At 42.5% G+C, this 26,133-nt stretch overlaps 1 protein-coding gene across 2 annotated transcripts; it reads left to right on the top strand.

Moving 5' to 3' along the window:
* Positions 1-1,660: 1,660 nt before the first annotated feature.
* MAML1 (mastermind like transcriptional coactivator 1) lies at positions 1,661-23,251 on the top strand. 2 transcript variants are annotated; one of them, XM_051793851.1, is made up of 5 exons: positions 1,661-2,387; positions 11,126-12,532; positions 14,545-14,814; positions 17,745-17,859; positions 20,019-23,251. In XM_051793851.1, exons 1-5 carry the CDS (start codon positions 2,019-2,021, stop codon positions 21,008-21,010), a joined length of 3,153 nt encoding a protein of 1,050 aa, XP_051649811.1. In that variant the 5' UTR covers positions 1,661-2,018; the 3' UTR covers positions 21,011-23,251. The 2 variants fall into 2 exon arrangements, with proteins under 2 accessions (XP_051649811.1, XP_051649810.1); XM_051793850.1 differs by having other exon boundaries at positions 11,123-12,532.
* The last annotated feature ends 2,882 nt before the right edge of the window (positions 23,252-26,133 follow it).

Genomic DNA, 26,133 nt, shown 5'->3' with positions numbered 1-26,133 from the left:
CTATTAATCTAATGGTTTTTTATCTTAATATGCAAATTGCCTTAAACTCCCAAACGACCCATGTGCATACATGTTCTTTCAAAGCATCAAAAGTGAACTTGAGATCTGCTATCAGCTTTTAAATAGTACTATATTAAATCTAATTGTAAATCTACATTTGCTTCTGCTAAATCTCCTGAAAAAGTCTCCTGTCTGCATGTTATGGCTTTTTTTGATACCTTAGTGTATGCTTTAAATAATCACTACAATAAATGAAGACTTTCCAAAATGGATAGACAACTCAAGTTACTTTTTATCTTGCTTTCTGGCTTGGGTGCCTCAGTTTGACCTCAGGATTGCTCTTATTTTTAAAGTCTTGGAGGAAAAAAAATTAGATATCTACTTATCCTGAGCGCTTTTAAAGCATAACTGTGTGTCCTAAAGTAGTGAAGCTCCACCTTAAACTGGGTTTGGAAGTGTTACAAACACTTGAAGGTGTATTTGGGCTTTTTGTGTCTGTGCACCCAAGGGTGGCAGCTCTTGAAAAGGATGCTGAGCTTAATGTGCTGTGTCTGAGGATGAGGGGGGGTGTTAAACAGAGGTGGAAAATAAAATCAAAACCCATGGGCTCTGAAGAACACGAGGCAGCAGAAGGGCTGGGAACAGTTTTTCTCCTGGAGCTGATGCTTGGTCAGGGAGTTGATATTAAGGATGCTGCTTAATATCTAACCAACTAACCCTTCCCAAAGCGTTGCTGGATGTGATCTGACCTTGCTGGGGCTGGTGAATAGTGAATTGTCACAGCTTGAGGCTGTGACCTCTCAAGTGCATTTTGAAGGTCTGTTTATAAGATTGACTCCAGGGCCCGAGGAGGGCTTCTTGCTAGTGCTGACTGCTTGTAGTTGTACGTTTCCGTGGTTGTCTCTCCTTCCTTACTCCTTCCTCACAAGCTCAGCTCCTCCTGTGAGGCTGTGGGTATATCCCTGGGTCTGGTGCCCACTCTCCGCATCCCAAACTGGTGGTAAATGCCACTTCTTGCCTTGTGGTTTCAAAAAGGGTTTTTTTTTGGTTTACTTATTTTTTTTTTTTTAGTGTTGCTGAACAAGGACTGTGATTTCATGTCCCTTTCAAACAGGTACTTACTTGTAGATGGCGACTTGAAAAAAAAAATGTAAAAACTAATCAATAAAGAAACTGAAATCCGTTTGGCTTTCTTTGTGTAATTAGCAAAGGTGCATCGAGTGACGGTGAGGTGAGCGGTGACTCTGCTCCTCCTGCGACGGGCAAGCTCGCAGTTTGACCCGAAAGCGGAGGTTCTGCAGTGCAGAACCCTGTTTGGAGAAGGCTTTTCCCGGGACAGCGGGACCCTGAACGCGCCGGGACGGGACGGGGCGGGCTCCGCTCCATGCCGCCCTCCCTGTCAATCACCGCTGGCTCCGCCTCCCGCCGACCCTGATTGGCTGCGCCGCGGCAGCCCCGCCCGTTCCCTACCTGTGCCTTTTAAAGGCGCCGGGCCCCGCCCCCTGATCGCCCCCACCACCTCCTTCGCGCCCCCACGCCTTTCTACTGGCTGGCGGGGCTGTCAATCACGGCTCGTGATGCGCCGCGCGCCGTGACGTGCCCCCCACCCAGGAAGCTCCGCCCCCTTATTCTCAACTCAGCTCTGGAGGGGAAAAACAGTTCCAAGATGGCGGCGGCGCGGACAACAATGGGGGGCCGGGGGGCCGGGCCGGCCCGCGCCTCCTGAGCGCCGCGGCCGAGGCAGCGCGGCGGCCCCGCGGGGCGCGCAGGGCTGAGCGAGAGCGGCGCAGTGCAGCGGCGCCGGGCGCGGCGGAGAAGGAGGAAGTGGGGCGGGGGGGAGCGGAGCGGGCGCCGGGCCGGGGCGGCGGGGGTAGGAGGAGTCGGGCGATCCCGGCGGGGAGCGCAGGTAAGGCCGGCGGGAGGGGCGGCGGCGGCCCCGCCATGGCGGGCGCCGGTGCGAGCAGCCGGTGAGCAGCAGCAGCAGCCGCGGCGGCGGCCGCCCCCTCGCCGTCCGGCCCATGGTGCTGCCCCCCTGCCCCATGGCGGAGTTCGTGGTGCCGCGGCACAGCGCGGTCATGGAGCGGCTCCGCCGGCGCATCGAGCTCTGCCGGCGGCACCACAGCGCCTGCGAGTCCCGCTACCAGGCCGTGTCCCCGGAGCGCCTGGAGCTGGAGCGCCAGCAAACCTTCGCCCTGCACCAGCGCTGCCTGCAGGCCAAGGCCAAGCGGGCCGGCAAGCACCGCCAGCCGCCCCCGGCGCCGCCGCCGCCCGCGCCCCCTCCGCCCGCCGCGGCGGCCGCGGGCAGCGCCGAGAGGAGCGGAGCCAACGGGCTGGACGGAGAGGCCGCCGGCGCCGAGCAGCACGGCCGCAGCAGCGCCCTGATCGCGGTAAGGCCCGCGGGGCTGCGGCTGGGGACGGGGAGGGACCGGCGGCGGTGCCCGGCTGGCACCGGGAGCGCTCCTCGGGAGCTGGATGGAGGAAGAAAAACAAGCTGTGGCGGCCCGCGGTGGGAGGGCTGGGGTTGGTGCTGCTTTGCTGTACTCTGCTGTGTTACAACTTCGCAGCTGATAAGGGGTGTTTTGTTTTCACTCGTCACCTTTGCACGCTGGAAGAGCGCATAAAAGCTGCTGCCTGATGGGGTAGGGGTAGTGGCAGCCTTTGATTGTTACAGTCATTCAGAGTAGTTAGTGAGTTATGCTTCTGGCTAATTCACCTAAAATGTCCTTGCAGAAATTGTCAGAGGGGCATTAATACTGCTTTGGATTTTTTGTTTGCCTGCTTATGTCTTTAATCTGTCAGGGTTTAGTGGAATTGTTTGATCAGAACATGATTGTTACTCAGAGGGAAGTTTTAGACAAATAATGTGTCTGTTAATTCTGGTACAGATTGGAAAGAATTTCAGTGGAAAGGCAGCTGCTTGTTTGCCACTCACTCTAGTGGGTGTGAACACTATGGGAATCCCACTCCACCCATTAAAAACTGGCTTAGCTCAAAATCTTAATGTTTCTCTGGCTTCTCTAGCATTTCTGGTTGTCAGGACATATTCACACAGGCCTGTTTGTATATCAAGATAGCTATTGCTTAACTTATTCTGGGCCCTTTAAATATACTGCTGTGTGCTAATGTGTCAGTAATGTAGGTTAGTAGGATAACCTCTTAAAGGCTGCCTGTCTTAATACCTGTCTGCCTTAAAACCAGGCATTTTTAAGTGGTGGCCTGCATGAAAATGATTGAGTTCCATCCTGAGTGTCTTTAAAAGAGAATACTGTATTAATCTGAGACATTTCCAGGTTAATATATAGAATAAACCATGTTTTTAGGGTTGTCTGTGTGTTTAGTTGGATTAGAAGAGAAGGAGAATGTAATTCTCTGCTGTCTTGGACTTCATTTACAGTTTTTAAAATAGTATCATGATAGAGTTTACTGTATACTTGTGTATCCTGGACATGATGTGAAATATTGAAACATGGGGTGTATCGATGTCATATTTAATGTAACCAGCACTGGGCAGCACCAGTGCAGTTTGCAGTATTTACAGGATGAGCTGAAAGTGTTACTTAGCTGAATTGTTTCTGTTCTGCCTGATACACCTCCGAGACTCTAGGACTTGCTGACTGTTTAGAAGAGTGAGGTCCTTGAGGCACAGTTAGAGCACTTCAGGGGGCTGTTACAGAAAGGTGCTTGAGGCAGAGAGGAAACCCTGTGCATTCCTGACACTGATTCTGTAAAACTTTACAGTTAGCCGTTGTTTAACAGACTGATCTTGAACATAAACTCGTGTCAGAACAAAAATGACTCAAACTGGTATTTTATTATCTAAAGACTTGGCAGTTCTGTTTATTTCCTGCTGGGCTCTAAGGCTTTTTGCGTATGGGGCTTTACCCACTAATAGTGTGTATTTTTGTTACACACAGAGCTCTTTAGCATGTCAAATCCTGTCGTTTAAACTGCCACCACACGTCTTCATATTGACCTTCTAAAGAAAGATGTCACTAATTCATTGGTGTTGTTTCTCTTAAATCGCTGTGGATGTGGATTTGATCTAATTAGCATCCATTATAATGAGGGCTCTCAACAGCAGCAGGTTCTGAAGTGCACTGCACATCTGGGGAAGCCCTTGTACAGGAAGCTGCTGCCAGTGGCCAATTTACACAACAGAAGAGGGTTTTAGTGTATGAATGACTCTTCCTCGGGCTGGCCTGCTGTTTCCTTCCCAGGATCCATGACTGCAAGCTTAATTGCAGCTGTTGATTCATCACCTCGTTACTGGGGTATAAAGTTGGTTTGCTTAGTAATTCAAGTCTTGGGAAAAAAGCACAACAACAACAACAAACTTCTGCTGCTAGTTTAATTGCTTTGGCCCAAGAGGTGCCTCTCTAGGTTAGTATTTTACCTCTAGCCATCATGTTGCAGTTATCAAGAAAAAGCATGTGCTTTGAATGGCAAGAACATTGGTTTGGTTTACAGTGTTCCACAAAGTTTGGATGAACACTAAAATTACCTTGTTTTAAAACACCCTGGACACATTCCTTTCCAAAGAATGCTGCTAGATCAGTGAACCATGCATTATATCAGCTATTGCTGCTGTAAAGATCCAGAGTTTTCTATGAAGCTGCATATGAATCTTCTTTTGGAAATTTTGACTCTGTGTTGAAAGTTAATGAATCCTTTATTTTGGTCCTTGAATGAGAGAGCAGTCCATGTAAAGGTGAAGGGTTTGTGATGTAGCATCAGAGGGCTTGTAGCAGTAGGATGTGGAGCTGCACTGCCTCGAGTGTGAGCAGTGTGGGCACTCCCAGGGGCTGCACTGCAGAGCACCTTCTGTAAATCCAGAATAGTCACAGGGAACAGGGTGGCACCAACACATCCTCCTTAGTGTCTTGTGTGATTTGTCAAGTAAACAAAATCAAATATTTTCTCTTCCATTAGTCTTTTCTCTGGTTTAATTCCTGAAGTTGGATGGATCTTGCTTACAAGCAAAAGTAAGGGGTAGATTCTTCCTTGTTTTCTTACTTAGCAGTTCTAAAAGTTGAGCTACAGCAACTGAGAGAATACAGTATTGATACAGAAATACCTTGGATTATTTGTGCACCATGTAGGCCTGTCCTTCATTTGAGGAAATGTTGAAAAACTAATTATCTTCCTACTTTTTAAAAACATCTACTTCACATTTCTATTGTTTAAGATGGCATTAAAGCTGTGTTCAAAGTAGGTACTTGTTTGGATAATGTTTGTTGTGTTACTCTTACATTTTTGAGAAACAGGGAAGTTGGGAAGAGATGGGGCTGGTCTCCTAGAACACTTTTTTTCTCTTTGCCAGGTTCTGATACATGAAAGTTCATTCTACTAATGCTGTTTAAATTCTCCGGAGGAGAAAGGTTGGCTTCCTCCTATTTCTGTAAGAAACTATAAGGCAGTTTATGGCTGAGCTGAGCAGAAGGCACTTCACTGACATGTGAATGGGGAGGATGGCAAGATCTGTATTTTCATCTCCACTCCTTGTTTTATGTGGTGTCTTGGAAGGAGAGCTGCTCCCTATTTCTTACTAGTTTTTTTCCCCACCTGAGAGCAGTTGTTGTGCAGAGAGCTTGCTTTGTCTAGAGCTGCCACAAAACCACAAACAGTATTTCTGGAATGAGCAGGAAAGGTCTAGTCAGTGGCCTGTCTTGGGAGTGCTCTGTGTTAAAGCTGAAGAGCAGACCAGCATTTATTTGGGAGCAATAGAAGTTTTTACATTAATAATGGATAAGTTCTAAATTAAGAAAGGGCACCAAGTAAAAAGTTTAAAAGAAAATTTAAGGCTTAGAAGAACAATGCAGTGTTTCTTGGTTGAAAGACCTGAAGTAATGAATTAAAGGGAATAGATTGCCTGGAGTGTTCTGACAAGCATTAATGGCACTCCTCTAACGAAGATCAGGCTTCATCCAACAGTTCAGAAGATCTCATTTTTGTGTAAGCAGTGGCATAGGGTTGTTAAATTGTGAAGTTACATTTTACCACAAAAATAGCAAATTATTTACATGTTATTTATACATAACTATAGTGCAGTGTAGTCTTGCCACCACTGTTTGTTTTTGCTGACAAGTCTGATGGTTTGTTGCCCAACAACTCAGACAGGTTTTTCTTTGTCTCCTTTTAATTCTCTGTGAGGTATTGTTGTATGTTTGAAACATTTCCCTCACTAGATTCGTTAGATATGCAGTGATGCTTCCTAAGTTGTAAGGATCTGGGAGTGACTGATCTGCTGCTGTTTAAGTTCAAGTGAGGTGGAGGATCCAGCACTGCAGCTGAGGGCACAGCAGTTTTTTTGATTCAGCAGAACAATTCCTGTAGCAGAAGCTGCCCCTTGTGACTAATGCAGGCTTGGGATATTTATAGATGTGCCTATCCACAGCCCTCCAGCAGGCAGTCACCCAAATACAAAAGTCTTCTGGAATTAAAGTAAAAAATTAAAATGAGTCCAGCAGTTTGGGTCTGACAGCACAGTGGAATGCAGGAACACGTTGGGTAATAAAATGCTTTCCTTGCAAGGGGGAATGCAGCTTTGGAATCTGTGGGTAGATGCACAGTAAATGAGGAGTTCTTACTATGTTGTGTAGTCAAAATGTTGTGTTTTCTATCCAAAATTCATACACTACAATTTCTGGTATTTGCATTGTTGTTCCAGTCTAAATGGTTGTCATCTTTGCATCTTTGTTGCTCCTGTCCTTGGCCAGGCAGGAGAGGAGAATCAGTGTTTGTAGAGGACCTACAAAAGTCTGGTTTGTGGGAGTTTGTATGTGCTGCAGTACTGCCACTTTCATGGCAGAAAAATGCATGTATTCTATTTTTGTTTCCCCTTCTAGGTGAGAATGCTGGTATCTAGCTAGGAGGCATCTTGGAGCTGGTTAATTATTATATTTTTAGGGTAATAAGGCATTTCTTCTTTGAAAATGCCATTATATTTCTCTTGCTGATATTTAATGATAAATCCTTGTAGACTTAGTTCTAAAGCTGAGATGGTAAACTAATTCCAAAGAAAATACAGAAAATTAAAGCTCTACTGAGTCCTGTAAGAATATTTTAATCTCTGTAACAGATGCTTCAAAAAACAAAATAAGAACATTATACAGAGCCTAAAAGGCACAGTGTGAGAACCAGGTTTTTTAAAACTTTCATTTCTGCCATGTTCACTAGGTGTGAGGTTTTTTGTTGTTTTGGGCTTTTTGTTTTTTGTTTCTTTGTTTTTGTTTAGAAGAAATGGAACTTGTATCAGTTTCTAGTTTGTATACATATATATATACCGTCTTCAGAGTACCGGACTCAAAGTATAGTAAATTACTGGATTTTTGCAAATGAACTTTGGTTGACTGTCTTTAGGTATTGAGTCCACATCAAAATAGGCAACACTAAACAAAAAAACTGAACAAAACAAACAACAAAGCCAACCAGAGCAACTTTGTGCCACTGTTTTGATCAGTGATTCATGCCCCTTCCCACCAAGACAGTAAGAGAGCACTGCCCTGGACTCTGAAGTTTTGCACTCTGCCAGTCCTAACAGAAAAGCTGTAGGTGAAGTTTTAAAGCTTTTCCAGTTTCTTGCTGGGCTTCAGTAGTAGTTCTGGACAGCTTTTATAAAGTCATTCAACTACCCCTGCAGTAAGACCACAGTAGGACTGAGCATCTTAAACCAGAGGGTTTAAGACAGAGGTTGGACGTATCAAAATTCTTCGTGTGCTGTCTGTTTTTGGATGGAAGCCTTGTCACCTGCCTGGACACACATCCACCTCTGGCACTGTGAGCCTGTGTCCTGGTCAAGTGCAGTGTGTGGGTTACGTGGTCAGAGGCTGCTGTGTTGGACACCTTGTTGCCATGGATGGCACCTGGGTTCTGTCAGCTTGTGTTCTGTGCCTGAGGAATCCACAGTGAGGCACGTGTGCTCCTGCCAGCTCAGTGTGTTTATGACCACGTTGAGCACTGTCTGCTTTGCTCACACAAATAAAATGCAGCTCAGGTGATGTGACGTGGAGGAGGAGCAGCCTGTGGGGCCCCTCAGTGGCTCTTGGTCAAACTCTGTGTCCTGTCCTGGGCTGAAGGACTGAGACCTGTTCACATCCTTTGCTTTTCACTGTTCCTGTGTTGGTGTAAATGCTTCAGATAAATGCTTTTGGGGTAACACTTTCAGGCAAAGCTAGATAGCAACGATCTTGGAAGTTCATCTTTAGTCGGGAAATTGAGTAGGCTGAGAAAATAGGAATACATTTCTGTATCCAGTCTTATGACAACGGAAATGATTGACTTGGTATTATAAATAAAGTTGATTAATTGTGCTAAGGAAACCATGGACAGTGTACTAGAGGACCACTGTGTCTTACAGGATGGTGATGGGCAAGAAAATGAAATCTGAAGGGATTTTCTTAGTGAGTAGCAAGCTATGCCTTACTCTGTCAGTGTGTTGGGGTTTTTGAGTTTTGGCAGAATAGAACAGGTTTTTCTTGCCTTGAGAACTCTGTTGGAGCAGCTTGATATGTAGATAGCTTGCAGTCTGGCTTGTATCTCACATGCACCTTGTTATTTCCCCCCTGTCCAAACCAGATTATTTGGATAGACACAGACAAACCGGGGAAGAACTTATCTCCTTTTTTTTGTCGAAGTAATATATAGTTTTAGGTGAAAGGAGGATTTTGTCTCGAGCAACTAAAGTCACAATGTCTCCAGGAATCAGATATGTAAGTGTTATGACTGTTAAAACCCACAGAGATATAAAAGCTCCTGCATGTTTTTAGTGACAGAAACAGCCTGTGGTGGGTATTAGGGGTCTGTATCTTTTTCTAGACTGCAGTGAGTGTACCTTACAAACATGGGTGATTTAATGTTAGACTGGTTAACTGCATATATTGCAACTGGTGTAGTACAGCAGCAAAGACCTTAGTACAGATTCAAGTCCTAGTTGCTTTATCTATATGAATTGTATTTACAGCAGTGACCCAAATTGACATCTATTCTGTTTTAATACAGGAAATGTCAGAATATGTCCATTGTACAAAACAAAGTTATTGTTTTTATATAAGTTTTCAGAGAGTATTTTTCCCCCCTAATGTTTAGAATTAAGGAGGATCCATTCCCAAACTTTGAGTAATTTGATTCATCATATGACCTTGGGCAAATTATTCATCCACCTTGAGCTTCAGTTTTCCTGGTGGGGGTATTAAGTAAACAATGGGAAACTGACTGAAAGCTGTATTTATGATTGAGTTGAAGCTTACTTGCTCTCTGTTGTTTTGCCTTTTTACAAAACAGTAAATTTCCATTATTCTTTCAAGTTGGAATTTGAAACATTCACTCAAGAGCTGCTACTCCAAGCTGGAGACCTGATGTTCAAATTAAGAGATTTCAAGTTCCAGCCTCCTCTCTAAATGTACATCTCACCTCACCTCATCCTACTTGGTCTTCTGCTGATCTTGCTGCTTTGCTGCTATTTCCATGAGCCATCTAGAAGATCACAGTCTCCAGGGAAGCTGCAGCCTGTCCCACAGATAAAAATAAGACTTTGCTGCTACCTATGCAAGCATTAAACAAATAATGGGTTTATTTGCTGTTACCTATGCAAGCATTAAACAGATGGTGTTCTTTGGTTTTTTTTCCCCAAAGATCAGCTAACTGTAGACTGTTTAAAAAAATAGCAGCAATTAACTGTGAACCAGTCCTTCTGTCCTTAAATCAAAGAATGCTGTTGCCCAGGCAAGTGTATAAAATTCTTCTGATAATTTATGCTGGCCCTACATACAACCTCTTGCTTGAGTGCTGAGACCTTGAGGTTTCCCCTGTTTTTTCTTGGATGAGACAGTTTTCCCCAGGGGTTAGTGGACTACCTTGTGAAGACTGCAGGCAATATTCAAAGAACCATCCTTGTCTTGAGGTTTGTTTAAACGAGCTGCTTTTCTGCCATCTAAGAGCGCTGTTGTTCAGTGACCCACGCCTCAGACGGGTGGCTCTTGGTGGGGATTCCTCTCGTGTGTCCTGCTGAGATTGTACCAAGGGTCGGGAGCTGATGGGGTTTTTCCCTCTTTAAACACTGTGCTGTTGGAGCAGTGTCTCTGCCCTACAGATTTGTCTGCGTTGGTGTAGAGCTCCAGGACCAGCAAAGCACAACTTTTTTAGCAGAATGCACTTGAGGGAAGGAAAAGTTTACAGTTACCTTTGATGTGTGCATGAATTGTGTTTTCAGATGCTTTTGAGGTCAATAGAAAGAACTTTCTCTTTGGAAGAACGCTGGCAGGAAAAGAGGAGTTGAACAAAGGCACTCAGGCTCTGGCTGTAAAACTGTTGCTGTAGCCACTGGTCGCTTCTAGGTGGCACCACGAGAAAAAGAATCTGCCTTCACCAGCTGTGAAAAACCAACTGTTGAGCTGGTTGGGGCTCTGGTGGTCGGAGTGCAGAGAGGAGCAGCTGGCAAATACTTCAGGAGAAAAGAGGAAAGGAATAAACATACTCTGCCGGGATAGAACTGGCTGAACTCCGGGTTGTGTATTCCACAAGTGTGAAGCAATGGTCGCTAAGTGACAAATTGGTTTTGCTTTTGTGCCAGAAGTGTGATTGTGTACAAAATTTATATACACAGTTCTTCTCTAAAAGTTATAATCACAAGAGAATCACTCTTTTTGTCTAAATATTTAAATGTGAGATTGCTTTATAAAACAGTCTCACGGAGCAATTATACTGTGTGTACATGGGTCAAATAAAATACAGGCTTTTATTCTTATTTAAAATTTGATTTTGAACATTCTTCAATATTTTTCTCGTTTTGAATAGGAAAAATCATAACACATTCCAGTTCACAGCCATTTTTCAACTCTTTTTTTCTTCTTGGAGTATATGGCAGCTTTTAGTTTTGTCTGAAGGAGGGGGCCTAGGTTTGAAGTAGTGCATGTTTTTTGAAAGTTTTCCCAAAGAGATTATAGTGAGGAAGTCATCTCATGTGCTGACTTGGAAAACAAAATGTTATCAAAGCAAAACTGTAAACTTTTTTTTTTCTTTTTCTGAAATGTCTTATTGAGAGCTAGACAATGTCCTGGTGAGAAATAAAAATCCAAATCTGTGAAACATTGAACTACATAATTAAAATATTCCTTTTTTTTTTCAGCAGCTCCATGAGACTGTGAAAAGAAAGCTTGACAGTGCTGCTTCCCCTCAGAACGGAGACCAGCAGAATGGCTATGGAGACGTATTTTCTGTGTCCAAGAAACTGCGTCGCGATGACGGTCTTGGAGTGAGTGGTTCTTCCAATGGAATGCCCCCTGTGTCTCCACTCCATCATCTTGACAAGAAATCTGGCAACGGAGATACCTTACAACTTAACGGGAAACATCCCATGGGGCTGGATGGCATCAGCAAGAAGTGTCTTCCAGATTCCAGCCTGCAGATGAATGGAGGTGGTGATGCTGATGATTCATTTCCTCTGAGTTTGAACAAAGAGTTGAAGCAGGAGCCCGTAGATGATCTTCCCTGTATGATTGCTGGAGCAGGGGGTTCTATATCTCAGAATAACTTGATGCCTGATCTAAATCTAAATGAGCAAGAATGGAAGGAACTTATTGAGGAGCTTAATAGATCAGTGCCTGATGAAGACATGAAGGATCTCTTTAATGATGACTTCGAAGACAAAAAAGATGCAGATTCTTCAAATTCAGCTGCACAGACTCCATTGGCACAAGATATTAACATAAAGACTGAGTTTTCCCCAGCACCCTTTGAACAAGAGCAGCTGGGATCTCCCCAGGTTAGATCCACTTCTTCAGGTTCAGCATTTATTGGTGCTGCTTCTGTACCTGTAAGTGCCGCTTCTCCAGCGGTTGGTAGTTCTCAGGCTATGTTCCAGCCTTCCACTCGGTCAATGACTGAAAATCCTAATCAACCCATGATGCAGGCATCAAACCACTCTCAGAACGTCCAGAGGCCTCTCCCCAATGTGTTGTTACCTGGGAAGGGTCCAGGAAGTGCCAAAGAAATGTCTTCTGCTCATCAACTTCAGCAGATTGCTGCCAAGCAGAAGAGAGATCAGATGTTGCAGAACCAGCAACAAGCTTCACAAGTCCACCAAACGAATCAGATGTCTACGTGGCCACAGTCTGGGCCTTCCCATAGTCCGCTGGCTGTCCCATATACCATGGAAAATCCCACTAGCCCATCAGTTTATCAGCCAGACTTCAACAATCAGAAACTCATGATGCCTAATTTGGGAAATAAAAGCTCACCGAGAGCTGGAGGCAATTACCATGTGAACATCTTGGGTCATCAGCAAAACAGCTTGAACCAGAACCCTGTGAATAGTCAGGGCTCTATGCTGGACTATGGGAACACCAAACCTCTTTCCCATTACAAAGCAGAGTGTGAGCAGGGGGTTGCAGTCCCTGGGCAGAACAAGACCCCCATGCTGGCCTACATCCAGCAGCGCCAGCAGGCACCGCTGTCCCATGTGAGCGACGACCAAAATGGGATGATCCTGTTGAAACCCAAGCCTGGAAACATTGCCTACCGACTGCCACACAGTCAGGTGAATGTCCTGGGGTTTGTTACCTTTGTTCAGTAGCAGATTTAGGGTCATTAGATCGGTAAGGTACAAACTACTTGATATGGTTTCAGATGTTTTCATTGATTTTAAAGAGGAAAACTATAATACACGATAAGCTGAGACAAGAATCATGAAGTCTGTTTTCCATGGGGGGCAGTTTTTAATGCTGGGTTCTGGGTCATGTGGTAACGTGTGATTTCCAGCTTAATATGCTTTGTGGGCAACAAATTATGTTGTGCTTCACAGAAGCTTCTACTTACAAAGATAAATAGATGCTTTGTAAACTTTTGACTAAAATAACTCATGTAAAACTGTAGTGTTGAACAGTGTTCTCAAAGAAGCTTTGATTTCTTTACCTTGTTTTCAGTCCCTACTTGTGTCAGAGTTGGCTTGCTATAAAAAGACCTGCTTTTGAAGAGAGGTGGAAGTGGGGGCTGCGTTCCTGATTTCTTGGGTGTTCCTTGGGGCTTTTCAGTTCCAAGAATTTGTTATTGGTTAAGTCTCTGGGGATTGGGGAAGCATGGGATAGGAGAGAAATATATAATTAAGAATGAATAATAGTAATATTTGTCTGCTTGAAGCATATGCTTCAGGTTTTCCTATAAATGAAAATTCCAGATGGTGCTTCTTTGCTGTGTATATAACTGATACTACAGGTATGCTGCAGGTGAAAATTTATGTAGTGGGTGGAAGTATAAATTCGTTGGGATTCTGTAACGTGTTCCTGCAATGCACACACAAGGGGGCTTGTTGAGGAAAAAGGTCTTTGTTACAAGGATTAAAGCTCCTCCAGCAAAAGCTGTTGGAGATGCAACTCTAGTCATATGTTCTCTCAGCAAAACAAAAAAGCTGTGAAAAAGATCTGATTAGTCTGTGATAAAGACCACACTGCTGTACAAATAAAAATTTGACATCAATGTGTAGTTCATAAAGTACAAAAAAATCTCTTTAAAAGCTGGCAGAAGTAACAGTCTTACAACATTCTGATGGAAGAAGAAGGAGGGTGGAGACGATTGTGTGTCACATCTCCCCCTCACTGGAAAACATGAGGGTGACCTTGCATCTACACTGTCACACTTGCACCAAATTAACAGAAATACTGATGAAAGCTTCTGGAGAATTTCTCAAAAGCTTGCACATAGAACAACTTAGCACAGCACTACTTATATTTGGCTCATGATTTCTTATGAAACTGCAGAGTGAGAACCAACAGCCAAACCCATCAGCTGAATTCTGAACTTGAACGTGGTATTTATTTGTGTAATTAGAGGTGAGGCTGAACTGTGCTTAAAAACAATGAAAACTGTCAGATTTCAAATGTATTTTCTGGTACAAAGAGGATAGTACCAGATCTTGAATGATAATCATTCCATGTTATTTTTGGTTCTCCCAAGTTCCAGCCTCAAAAAAAAAAAAATAGCAGACTTAATGAAAAATTAATAATATCAGGCCTGTCTCTAGTAGTATTTTTGTCTGTGAAACATAGTGATGGTTTGATTGCTGGAAAAATATGTTAAGACCCATTTTGATGAGTGAAAACCTTCTCCCCTTCACCTGAAAATAGTAAATGCTCTGATACTAAAAACCAGCAACTTTAGGAGGGGCAACAAACACTTGTTGAGTTAAATGTTGACAGAAGAGGCAGGATTTAAATAAATGCTTTATATAATGAAAGTTTAAAATTTAGTGTTTGAAGAGCTGCTGCTAAAGTAAACTGAAGCTGGCGTTTTTGAAATACCTGGCTGAGCAGAAGCACACAGAGCTATACTCGCCTGTGAGCTGGAATTTGGGAAGTACTTTGAGACAGAAATTAAAACCTCTATTCCTAGATGTTATGGAGCTTCAGACTGTAACTCTGAACTCTCAGTTCTGTGTCTGGCACTGTATAGATGGGTGTTTGGCTGTCTTTAATTAGCAGAACTTCCATAACAAGCTTCACAAGTGGAGAAGCTGTTGCATTTCTGTAACTCTGCCACTTTTCCTATATTCTGCAGGATCAAAACCCTTCTCCTAACGTTCCTCGCGTTCCCGTCTCTGTCCCGGGCCCTGGTGTGGGTGCCCAGGCTCCAAACGTCTCCATGGCAGGTAACCACAGCAACTCAGCTTATCTCAGCAATCAGCAGCAAGCAGCAGTGATGAAGCAACACCAAATGCTGATGGACCAGCAGAAGCAGAGAGAGCAGCAACAAAAGCACCTGCTCATGGAGCAACAGAAGCAGCAATTCCTCATGGAACAGAGGCAGCAGCATCTGCTGGCAGAACAGGTGAGAGGGGCCAACAGTCTGTTTTTTTAATTTGTGCTGATTTACTTTGGTGCATGAAACAGCATTTGGTGTTTTAGAATCAGAGAATGGTTTGGGTTGGAAGGGACCTTGAAGATCATCCAGTTCCAAAGCCCCTGCCATGGGCAGAGACACCTTCCATAGACCAGGTTGCTCCAAGCCCCATTCAGCTTGGCCTTGAAACACTTCAAGGGATGGGGCAGTCCCAGCTTCTCTGGGCAACCTGTGCCAGGGCTTCACCACTCTTACAGTAAATCATTTCTTCCTAATATCTAACCTAAATTTAACCTCCTTCAGCTTAAGGCCATTCCCCCTTGTCCTATCACTACATGCCCCTGTGAAAAGTCCCTCTCCAGCCTTCTTGTGAACCCCCTTTAGGTACTGGAACGTGCTCTAAGTTCTCCCTCCATCAGCTGTCCATCAAAAGCTTTAAGAAAGAAGAAAGTGATACAGTCTTCTCTGAACTGAAAATATGTGAAAGCCCATTTTGTGGGGAAGATTGCAGTAGAATCTGCAGGATTGTGGAGCTGTGACTGTGCCAAATCCTGCCAATGGCTTTTTTATCACCTGGAAATATCCATTAAAATAGAGGACTCAGTTGAGGTGACAGAAAAACCCCTTCAGTTCTGGAGACAGCGTAGATAAAACATAGTAATGTGGTTGACAGTATTTTATAGATAATTGAGTGTATGAATGAGTATGAGTGTTGGTAAAGGTATGTTTTTGAGATCTGGGTTAAAACAATATGAACTAAGGGAATACTGTGACTGAAAGACAGAGAATGCCCAAATCATCAATATAATAGTATTTTCTGTACAAGTGCTGTGATCTTTGAACTTAAAATACTTTTTGGTAGATTCTTCAGTCTTTGCTGACTTCTGTGTTAGTATCAAATGTCAAAGATGACTAAGTATTACTCTCCAAAGTGTTAACAAATGAGTATTCTTTGAGAGTAGGTAGGGAGAGAGGAAATATGGGGTGTGACCTCCTGCTTGTGCTTTTGCATCACTGGTGGATGGTGAAGAGCTCTGTTAGAACTCTTAGAGGTGTGGCCCAGTAGTTTCCCTCAGCTCAGTAATGGACCTAACAGGTGTCAGACCTCTCTGAACAGTGAGGTGGTGTAGTAACAGGGTGGTCAAGCACATCTCAAACACAGTGATGAAATAGTTTTTTCCCTAACTTTTTGCCTCTGTTTGGCCAGCACATGCTGCTGCAGTAAATATCAGTATTATGAAAATACTTCATTCATGCCCTAGTTATGGTAGCTACAGCTATCTTCTGTAACTTCCATTTTTGTATAGTGATGCTGGGACTTTGGTGCCAAATAAGGAGCAGTTTTGTTTCGGAGCATTAGATACTGCATTTGCCACATTTGTTGGCATTGTGCTGCCCAGTCAAGCTAGATCTCATTAGCATTCTAATTTGATATTTCTTTCTTTGGATACACACAATACTGGATGTAATTTTACAGAAAGATTTCTGAATTTGTTGATCTCTATTTTACAGGAGAATTGTAGTTTCAGGTAGCTTCAGTGCCATTCCCTGCCACTCTAAAGCTATCTTTGCCTTTAGTATTCTGCATTTTTTTTTTCCCAAGCCAGCTTCTACAGTTCTTGGTTTCTCTCAGAGCTATGGCATCTCTTGTTGGCTTCTGTGGTCAGCCTCTTTCAGGTCTGACTGGTCCTGCAAGCAGCAGGTCCTCTCTGTCAGGCAGCCTGCCCTCTTCATTCCTCTGCATGTCTCAACAGCTTCAGAGCTGTAGACATTTCGGGAGGGTGGTAGTGATGTGTATCTTGCCCTTTGTTACATCTCACCAGTCTCTTCTCTAAAGGCTTTGTGCTTGTATCCTTTACCCCAGTACTCTTGGAAGGGAATTCCTACCCCCTTCTGTGTTCTGTGTAACATTTTGGATAAGTAGATGGTTGTGCATTGTATCACTACTTGATTACCTCAGAATTTCAGTCTGGCTGAGGGTGCCTGCAGAAGAAGAGCCAGAAATACTGTGCCTGGTAGCTTTTATATTGTAATAGTAGCCGGTTGTCTGTAACCCTGTCATTATCTGAGAGTACTGTTAGTGCATCCACATTCCCCTGAGACTTTAAATTTCGTTTTTCCCAAAAGTTCTTAATAGAAAATTTGCTTGGTTTATTTTTCAAATGTTTTTATTATAAAATATGTATGGATTGAATGTGCTTTTAAAGAGGCACAGTTATTTTGTGACATGAGTTAGCTTTGTTTCAGTTGGTTGGTGCATTGTTAAGAAAGTGGTTGTAAACAATGATTACAAAACTTGTATGACTTCTGTTATGGACTTAGTTCTGCAGTTTTCCATAATCTTCTAGGAAAACCTGTGGTGTATCAGAATTTGGGTTTGTGTATATTTTTTCATGTTTGCAAGCAAGGACTAGAAAATATTTACGTGTTCAGTCTTTTCTGTGTTACACTGTTGATATTTCTGACTTGCACTTTTATTGATTTCTAAAGGGAGGTCTAAAATAAATTGATTTGGGGATGAAGAGCAAAAAAGCATGTGTGTTTGTTTTTTTTTATACACACTGGCTTTTGCTCTTTTTATGTGTGTACCTGTTTTTGTCCTTTAGAATATTTCTAAAAATTACTGATGAAAAGACTAACATCTCAGATTTTCAATGTTTAAAGGGCTTCAGACGTACACTGCAATAACTCCTGTAGTGCATGTTGCTGTCTCTGAGTTCCTGGTCTTGTCACTCATCAGATTAAAGTGACTGTGTTTGAGCCTTGAGAGCAAAGGTCTGAAGTGACTCTAAGGCTGCAGAGACCCTTTTGATTACCAGCTCAGCATAAAAGTGTGCAGATCACTTGTTTTTATCCAAGATAGCCCTTGGAAAAAGCTTGACATGTTTTTTGATTGTCCTGCATTGGACCTTTCTTAGGAGAAACAGCGGCAGCAGCAGGAGCAGCAACTGCAGCGGCACCTGACTCGGCCTCCTCCCCAGTACCAGGATCAACCACAGAATCCATACCAGCAACAGGTTGGACAGTTCACAGGTGAGTAAACACAGCAATTGAAATAATGGCAGAAAAAATATCAGGAGTAAAAAACAAACTGTCTTCAAATTACCTGGATTGGATAGCTTTTAATTAATTTATTACAGTGCCTTCCCACGTCACTGTGCCTTAAAACCTTTTGGCCTGTACTGTGATTCAGTTGCAAATCAACAGCTTCCCTTGCCCCAGGTATCTGGGACATCTTAAGCTTCTGCTTCTTAAATGTTTTGGAAATGAGTAAAATTCTTAAGTACCTTCATTGTTCTGAAGGCCTTTTTATACTACTGGTTCCTTTTACTGGTTGTAAATTCTTCTTAACTTTGATATATTAGGATTCAGGTTTGGTTTTTTTTGAAGCCTGACATCGCTACTGCCTGTACCTATCATAGGCCCTCATTAAAGAAAAATAAGTGGTGTATTATTTCTCTCATCTACTAGGATGAGTTTAAAATTCTCTGACATTCTTCTCCCTGCTGCCTTTAGAAGGGAATGCAGTTTGAATTCTCTTCATTACTTTTTAGTGTCCTGCGTGGGGTTTTTTTGCTCAAGAAGCAGCTTGGTATCCTCAGTATATTAATTGTTAAATAAAAAATGTTGTTAACTGTTAAGCTGGAGTAACTTCAAAAATGTGGAAGAACTAGAGAACAGTAAGAGCTCATCTCCTTACCTGAGAAATCCTTACTTGACAGGGCATCAAGAAGCCACTTGTCTTTTTTCGTAAACTTAGAGTACAAAGAAGTGCTAATTCCCTTCATTTTGTTTCCTTACTCTCTGTGTTCCTGCAGAAATAAATACTGAAGGGAAAAGATGCAAATGGAAATGTGATACCTTCATCCTGACAGTGTTTGTTACTGTGCAGTGTCTGATAGAGCTACGACTGCGTTTTGTTACTCAAGTGAAAAAACTTGATGCCAGTACAAAAGGACTGTGTGCTAACTCAGGGATCAGTAGCATCCTTCAAATATTGCACTGAAACATTTTTTTTCTCCTGTCACTTTTCTACAGAAACATAGTGTACAACTGTTAGAAATAGAGTGGGATTTGCTATAATGAAAATCAGTATTACTGAAATTATTTTTTCCTTATAATGATGACTGGTTTTTGCCTCTTAAATCCCAGTGTGTGTGACTACTTTTCACTGTAAGTATTCTTACAGTGAGACTCTTCCTCCACTCATCCAACCCCCAACACTGGTGTTTTTATGATGTGCTGTGCTGATAATTAATTCAATATAATTTGAATTATATTTGAATTTTTGATAATTCAGTTTTTATTCAAATATAATGTTTGTAATAATGGAAACCCAATACTCCTCAGCTGTCTTAAAATATGCAAAAATTCTGCAGCTTACTTTTTGGTTTGAAAGTAGAGAAAGTACTAATGCAGGTAGATTTCCCTTGGTCGACTGTAAGGAGTGGGAGGGGTGTTATATGCATTACACTTCACAGTGCTGGTCTGCTTTTTTTGCTTCAAGTAGGGGGGGCTGTTTCTTCCACAGGAAGAAACTTCTAAACTCAGGATTTACGAGAACAGGGGACTTTTTTTTGTTTTGCTGAGAATACATTTTTTGCGAATCACCTTGCTTGGTTATCAGCACTGTGTATTAACATAGCAAATATTTCGCTGTGGAAATCCAAAAGATACCTGACCAAAAATTTCTGAAAGCTGAATTATATAAATAGAAGAAATTCCTGGAATAGGGAAAATGGAGGACTGGCAACCCTACAGGTGTACGATAAGAGATACACAGTGTATGCATGGAATGACTGACTGTGTGCAGTAAGTGGTATTTTTAACAGCTTAGCAAATTGTGCATGCACTTCAAAGTATGTGTGTTTACCTTTGTTCACAAAGAAATATCAGAGTCCTGCCTTTAAAGTCTTAATTTTTTTTTAAATCGATGATGCTGAGCTCTTAGAAGTGGTATTCAGATTTTTTTAGGACATTGGCATATCTGTGTTTGAGATCAAGGTGGAGGTGCTAACTGGAGCAACAGTTGACACTCTTTAATTAAACTCCTGCTGCCTCTGTGCTGGTTGCAGAGGTTGGTTTATACAAATGCAGCTACACCTCCATTCTGGGTTATTGTGCCTACAAGCCTGGCTTGGCTCTGGTTGGACCAAGGTATTTAATGTACAAAATACTTCTTTGTATTTCAGGGTCATCTTCAGCCATGCCTGGGGTCAGTAATTTAGGACAGTCCAGCTCCAGTAGCCCACGGATGTTTCCTCAGACCCAGAACATGATTCAGATGGGACCTGGACACACTCCTGTTCCTCCACTCCAGTCGGGCTCCAGTCAGCAGGACCGGGGGGTGACTCAGTATCCCAATATGCAAAACATTCAGCGCGGGGGATTGTACAACCTGGCGTCTGGAATGACACAGATGGTTCCCCAGCACACAGCTCCAAGTGCCAATGGACAGACTCCGATGCAGAGGCAGGGCAGCTTGGGCCAGGGCACTGCTGTTCCTGCTGGCTATGGGCAGAACACCTTAGCAAACTCAAGTATTTCTCAGCAGCACAATAAAGGTGCACTGAATCCAACCTTATCTAAGCCACAGATGGCAAGAGTACCAGCTGCTATGGGGGCTCAAAATCCATCTTGGCAACACCAAGGTATCCCTAATATTAACAACCAGACACAAGCAAACAGTGGCTTAGGACCATTTACTGCCAACTCCTCTTTTCACATGCAGCAGACTCATCTAAAGATGTCCAACCAACAGTTTGCCCAGGGAATGCCTCAGGTAAGCCTAAGCACCAGCAGACCCATGACCTCGATGAACGCTGCCGTCTCTGGGCAGATGTTGTCATCATCTTTAGGTGCACAGCCCCGGACAAACCCACCTACACAGCAGCAGGTACCCTCACAGCAAGTGCTGCCTGGCATGAACCAGACTGTTCCAGACCTGAATGCTTTCAACCAGAATCCAAATCAGCAAATGCCCAACAGAGGAAACCTGCACTGTAGCCAAGGGTACCCTGTGAGGACAACCAGTCAGGAGCTGCCTTTCTCCTACAGCGGCCAGTCGGGCAATAACGGACTTCAGAACTTAACTGGTGACACAGACCTGATAGACTCTTTGCTGAAAAACAGGACTTCAGAGGAGTGGATGAACGATTTGGATGAGTTGTTAGGAACTCATTAAAATGGGGCCGGGGGTGGGGGTTCTACTTTTTTTAATTATTTCATGACATATAAACAACACTTGGACCAAAAAAAAAAAAAAACAAACCTGTGGCATTGAGGAGACTTGCAGGCATTAGAGGTAAAATGGTTGGGAAAAAGACTGGAGCTGCTTCTCAATGAGTGTTGACACACGGTCACGGTGCACCAAGCGGGTCTGCGGGAGGAGTGCACGTTATCTGGGGTCTCTGAGGAGTCGCACACTTGAACAGGTCAAAAAAATACTGTGTCCTAGCCAGCCTTCCAGAAATCTCACTTGCAGTGTTCTAAGACTAAATTTTTTAATTATTTAAAAAATAAAACAAAAATTCCACAGAAATAGTGCAGAAAGAAAGCAAATAGTTGCACAAATTGTGTTTAGGGCTTAGTCTGCAGCTATTACTTGCAATAATTATTTGTTTGTAGCTTGACATGTTGTTATAGTACTGTCCATCCAACTTCTGACTTTTTATTTGAGAAGAGGCTGTTATGCACCTGAGCACGCTTGCAAAATGTTTGGACTTGTTTCTTTTCCCCATTGCTGAAGCATGTGCCTGTACTCTCAGTAAGCAAGTGGTATTTCACAGTAAATATATCTAGATGCTGGTAATAGATGAGAGGAAGTATTAAAACCTGGCCAGTTAGTCTAGACAGTCATCTTCCTTCATAGATTGTAGTCTTTTAAGCTGCAGTTTGCACTCTGTTGTAGAGAGGCACAGTTCTTGGCTTGTACCTTGATGTGTTTAAAGGGGGAATTTCTCATGGGAGAACTTTTAAACTATAGTAGGTTTAACGTGAATTGTAAAGCCATTTACTTTGCACCTGTTTCTTCATAACTTATTTCCAAAGGTAGTTGTATTTAAATGAAGGCTTTGCTTCATGACAGCTCATCTAGTTTTCTTTGTTGTAAAAGGTAAAACTAACTTTTGAGATCACTTCATTCCCCGAAGTTAGCAATGAGTTAGTAATGAGCACAAGACTTTGTCACTTCAGGATAAAAATGAGGAAAAAAGAGTTTGACTGGGAGGTGGAAAGTCCTTATGAGCAATAATAGCACAGGCAGCCTGGGAGAATAGTTGTATCAGGGTTGCTCCAATATGGAAGTCTCCCCCTTTAAATACTTTGGTTTTTTAATACTGGGTTACGAGTTTGATAATCTTTCTATAGTCTGGTGGATTTACTTCTTTAATATCCCTTGAAGCAGATGCTGGTTCTTCAGCTCAGCCCAAGGGGATCTCTTATCCATATGTTGGGATTGGTCCCAGAAAGGACAAAACACAATGGGAACAGTCAGTGTTCCAAGTCCTTACTCTCTACCAAAAAAATCCCTTATCCACCAACAAACCACCTTGCCTTAACCTTTATTTTAAAAAGAAAATAAAGTTGAAAGCTTTTGTTTGAAATGCACAAATACCTCTTCCCTTTCGAAATCTACTTTCTTGGAAAGCTCCTTTAAACTTTCTAACCAAACCCAGCGTTGTGATTTTAAAGCAATTTCCTTCAACATAGACTGGCTTCTTCAGGAGTTTTCTGCACTGCAGAATTGTGTGAGAGAGGGTTTTTCCAGAGGGTGTGAAGGGAAGTGAAAGATATCATTGGTTTCAAAGAAGGAAAATATTTTACTGTATCTGCAGCTCCTTTATGAGACAATTTGCACTTTTAAAAACTGCTTTTTTAACACTAATACTTTAACCCTTTCCAAATATGCATGGAACATGGTTTGTGCAGCACACTTACCTAGTGTGGATGAATTCTGCTCTGTTGATCAGATTTGCTGTTGTATCATGTTGAACTGTTGGTGAAAGATGTGCATTGATCAGTGGATCCCACCGTTCAATAGTGGATAAAACTTCCCTGAAGCAGGCTTAATCCCTCCTAGAGCTTTTGAAAAGGTAACATAAAGATTCTCTTTGGATGGGAAGACAGAGGTGTTGGTGACTTTGCTTGTTGACACTTCTGATATTTTCTAGAATTAAGTAGTTGAGATGCAAATAACTGATGCTAACTCTTCTTATACTGGCAATCTAAGAAAAGAGCTAGTGATCTTGGTTTACTTTTAAGTTGAACCAAAACCTGGTCCAAGGTAAGTGTCATTAGAAGATTATAGATATAAACTAGCAATGGCAGGGGAAGGAGTGTTTGCTGTATTTTTATTTTTAAGGGTTAACTTTGCACCAGTGTGCCTTCCCTTCCTGTCGGGGGTGCTTGGGACCTCAATTTCAAGTGACATCCTTCAGTGTCACTAGTTTTCTCTCCCCCTTACAAACACTTGACAGAAATAACAGGGTAGTAGGATTCAGCTTTTCTTTCTTCCCTGTTTAGGTTGTGGTGAAATCTGCTCTGTTTTGTGGTAGATTTTGCACACAGGCTTTGTTCGGAATAAGTCAAAATACAATCCATCCAGTTGTGATTTCTTAAGTGGAGAAAAAGAACATCTGCTGTTTGCATTGTTACTACCAAAAAGGCAATCCAGCTAAATGTCCAGGAAAATGCAGATGTGCTCTTTCCTTCACTGTTTCTGGAAGCTAAGGTGGATATTGCCCTGCTTGACCAGAGGGTTTGTTCAGGAAGGTATCTGGATTTGATGACAGGGCCTTTTCATGGTACTGTTGGAGTAAAATTAAAAGTGTGATTCAAGGAAAACTGGCTTATAATGCCCATTGGTCTCCATGTGTGAACAGGATCCAAACAGCCCTGGCTTCTGGCCTTGGTCCCTGTCCACATAACGCAGTCGGACCGTTGGGAATACGGTGTCACTGTAACAAGGTTGGAACAGTTCAATGGAAATGAAAATACGGTTTTGATGTGCACAGGTGCATGGGAAGGGCTGGGCTCTGCCCTCATGCCCTGTAACAAGTCTGTAAATGCACTTGGGCTTTCCATTTGCTGCAGCTTCAGAGCAATAAAATGTGTCTCCCCTGAACTGAACCCAGCCGGCCGCCCATGGCTTTATTTATAAACTGCGGTTTTGGTTGGGCAGGCAAGGTGAGAGTGTCACTGTGCAACATCCACTGCCTTCCAAAAACCACCATACGATTGAAAAGGGTGCTCAAAATTTTGTTATACACATTTCCTTTGTGTAAATAAATGTTTACAATTTTATATTAAAGATTTGAATAAGAGTTAGATCTTCTGACTGTATATTTTTTACTTTTTATAGATTTTAAAACTATAATTCTTTATATATGTGTTTTGGGGGGTATTATGGTAAGTTTTATGCTTGTAAATGGAGAACAGTTGAATTTGATGCTAACCTTTATGAATTTTTTGTCATTGAAATGTATAAAGAGTCCATTAATCCCCTTATTCTTTTACTACAATACTGGTGCACACCAAAAAGAAATCCTTCACTTCTGTTTTATCATTATAAAATAAATATTTTGCTAGTGTATTAAACATACATGGTGTGACTTTATACATTTGTGTGAGCTGAGCAGAGTTCAGCATTTTCATTCCTAGTGAGATGGTTCCTTCCCTTCATTTCTCAACTCACAGTTTTGCTCAGCTCAAATTCTGCTGCTGCGTCTTACCAATTCTTACAGTTTCAGAAAGTCCATTTAAACAGGCCAGAACTGGATAAAGGGGCCTTAGAAAACTTTAGTTTGAAAATAAGGCTTTATGCTGCACCCACTGCTTCCGGGCTTTTTCTTTTTTCTGGAATTGAATTGTAGACCTTAAGCTGGGAAATTCGGCTGCAGAGGTGGTTGGTGAAAAAGATGTTAATAACTACCAAGACCTCACATGTGCAAAATGGTAGAGTTCCAAAAATACGCCAATTCCCTCAGAATAACAGGGCTTCGAGGTTCAAACTGGCTTCCTCAAGCCTTGTTTGATGTAGGCAGATGGCACACACAGAAATCCAGCTGAGACAGGGACTCACATTCTGCAGGCATGAGTTGATGTTTCTGAACAGGGAATGAAATACTGGCAGAAATGTGTGTGAAGATTGTGGCTTGAAGCTGGAAAAGTCCCTGAGCCACTGCACGGCTTCAGAATTGAAGGATCATTCCCCAGGTGTTGAAGTTGGTGTCTTACTGTGCAGGTGTTGTGTTTGCAGCCCCAGCTCGGAGTCTTCAGGTTTCCTCACAGCACCCTGACTTACCAGAGTGTATTTTTTAATATATTCCTGCTCCACAAAGTTTTGTGTTATGTTTGGAGGGAGGAGGAGACCTATAACTTCATAAGCTTATAAAGAACCAAATGTTGTAATAAGTAACAGTACCAGGATCAGCTGATTTTAACCTGTGGGGAACTGTGAAGTTACTGCTTAATTAACTTTATTGTCCCATTAAAAATGCTGCATTTCAGTTATTGTTGAGCAAACCAGGAATGTCCCAAGCAATCCCCACTGAAGTGACGTGTGTGTTTTTCCAAAGATTTTAAGGAGTCAGTGGCAGCTCGTGACCAACTCAGAAACTGATTTGATGTTTTTTCCTCGATGCTGGTGTTTTTCCTGAGACTAATGTAATAATTCTGTAATGGAAGTGTTTTCTCAAGCCTGAATTGCTTGTTGAACTGGCATAAGCAGAAACAGAACTCCTGGTGACATTTCCCCTCTGAACTTATCCTGGACACCCCAGGTGAAATCTTGGGTCACCAATAGGTTCAGTTAAGGTTAATTGTTCTGTTTCAGTCTGAGTCTGGTAGTCTGAAGTCACATCATATGAGTGTTTTATAGAGAAAGGGAGTGGTTTTGCTTTTTTACATGTGTGGTTATTCACAAAAAGTGTAACACTGGATATTTGAATTCATTAACAAGTTTTCAACTTGATGAGCTGTCACAATGGAGTTTTGAGGCGATGAAGAGCCAAACCAGAACAAAAAACTTGCTTTGTCCCACCCAAGAGAAACGATAGGTCTGGTATGTGCATAAATTCTGCACCAAGGGTTTGTGTATGTGACTGAACAGAGAAAAATACAGTGGCTCAGCCATGTCCTGTGCCCTCTCTTCAAAATGAACAGAAAGCCTTAGTTGATTTTACAAGTTTTAAAGCCAAAGTAGTCATCCATATGAAATTGCTCCAAAACACAAGATAATGTTTTGAACTGATACATATTTTACTTTTGTGGAGTGGGGAAAGAAGTTACTCAGTGCTAAAATATTGC

The sequence above is a fragment of the Manacus candei genome, unplaced genomic scaffold, assembly GCF_025592945.1.
Source record: "Manacus candei isolate 608988 ecotype Guabito, Panama unplaced genomic scaffold, ASM2559294v1 h1tg000037l, whole genome shotgun sequence".
NCBI classification, from domain to species: Eukaryota; Metazoa; Chordata; class Aves; order Passeriformes; family Pipridae; genus Manacus; species Manacus candei.
This window is presented reverse-complemented; position numbering and strand designations above follow the sequence as displayed.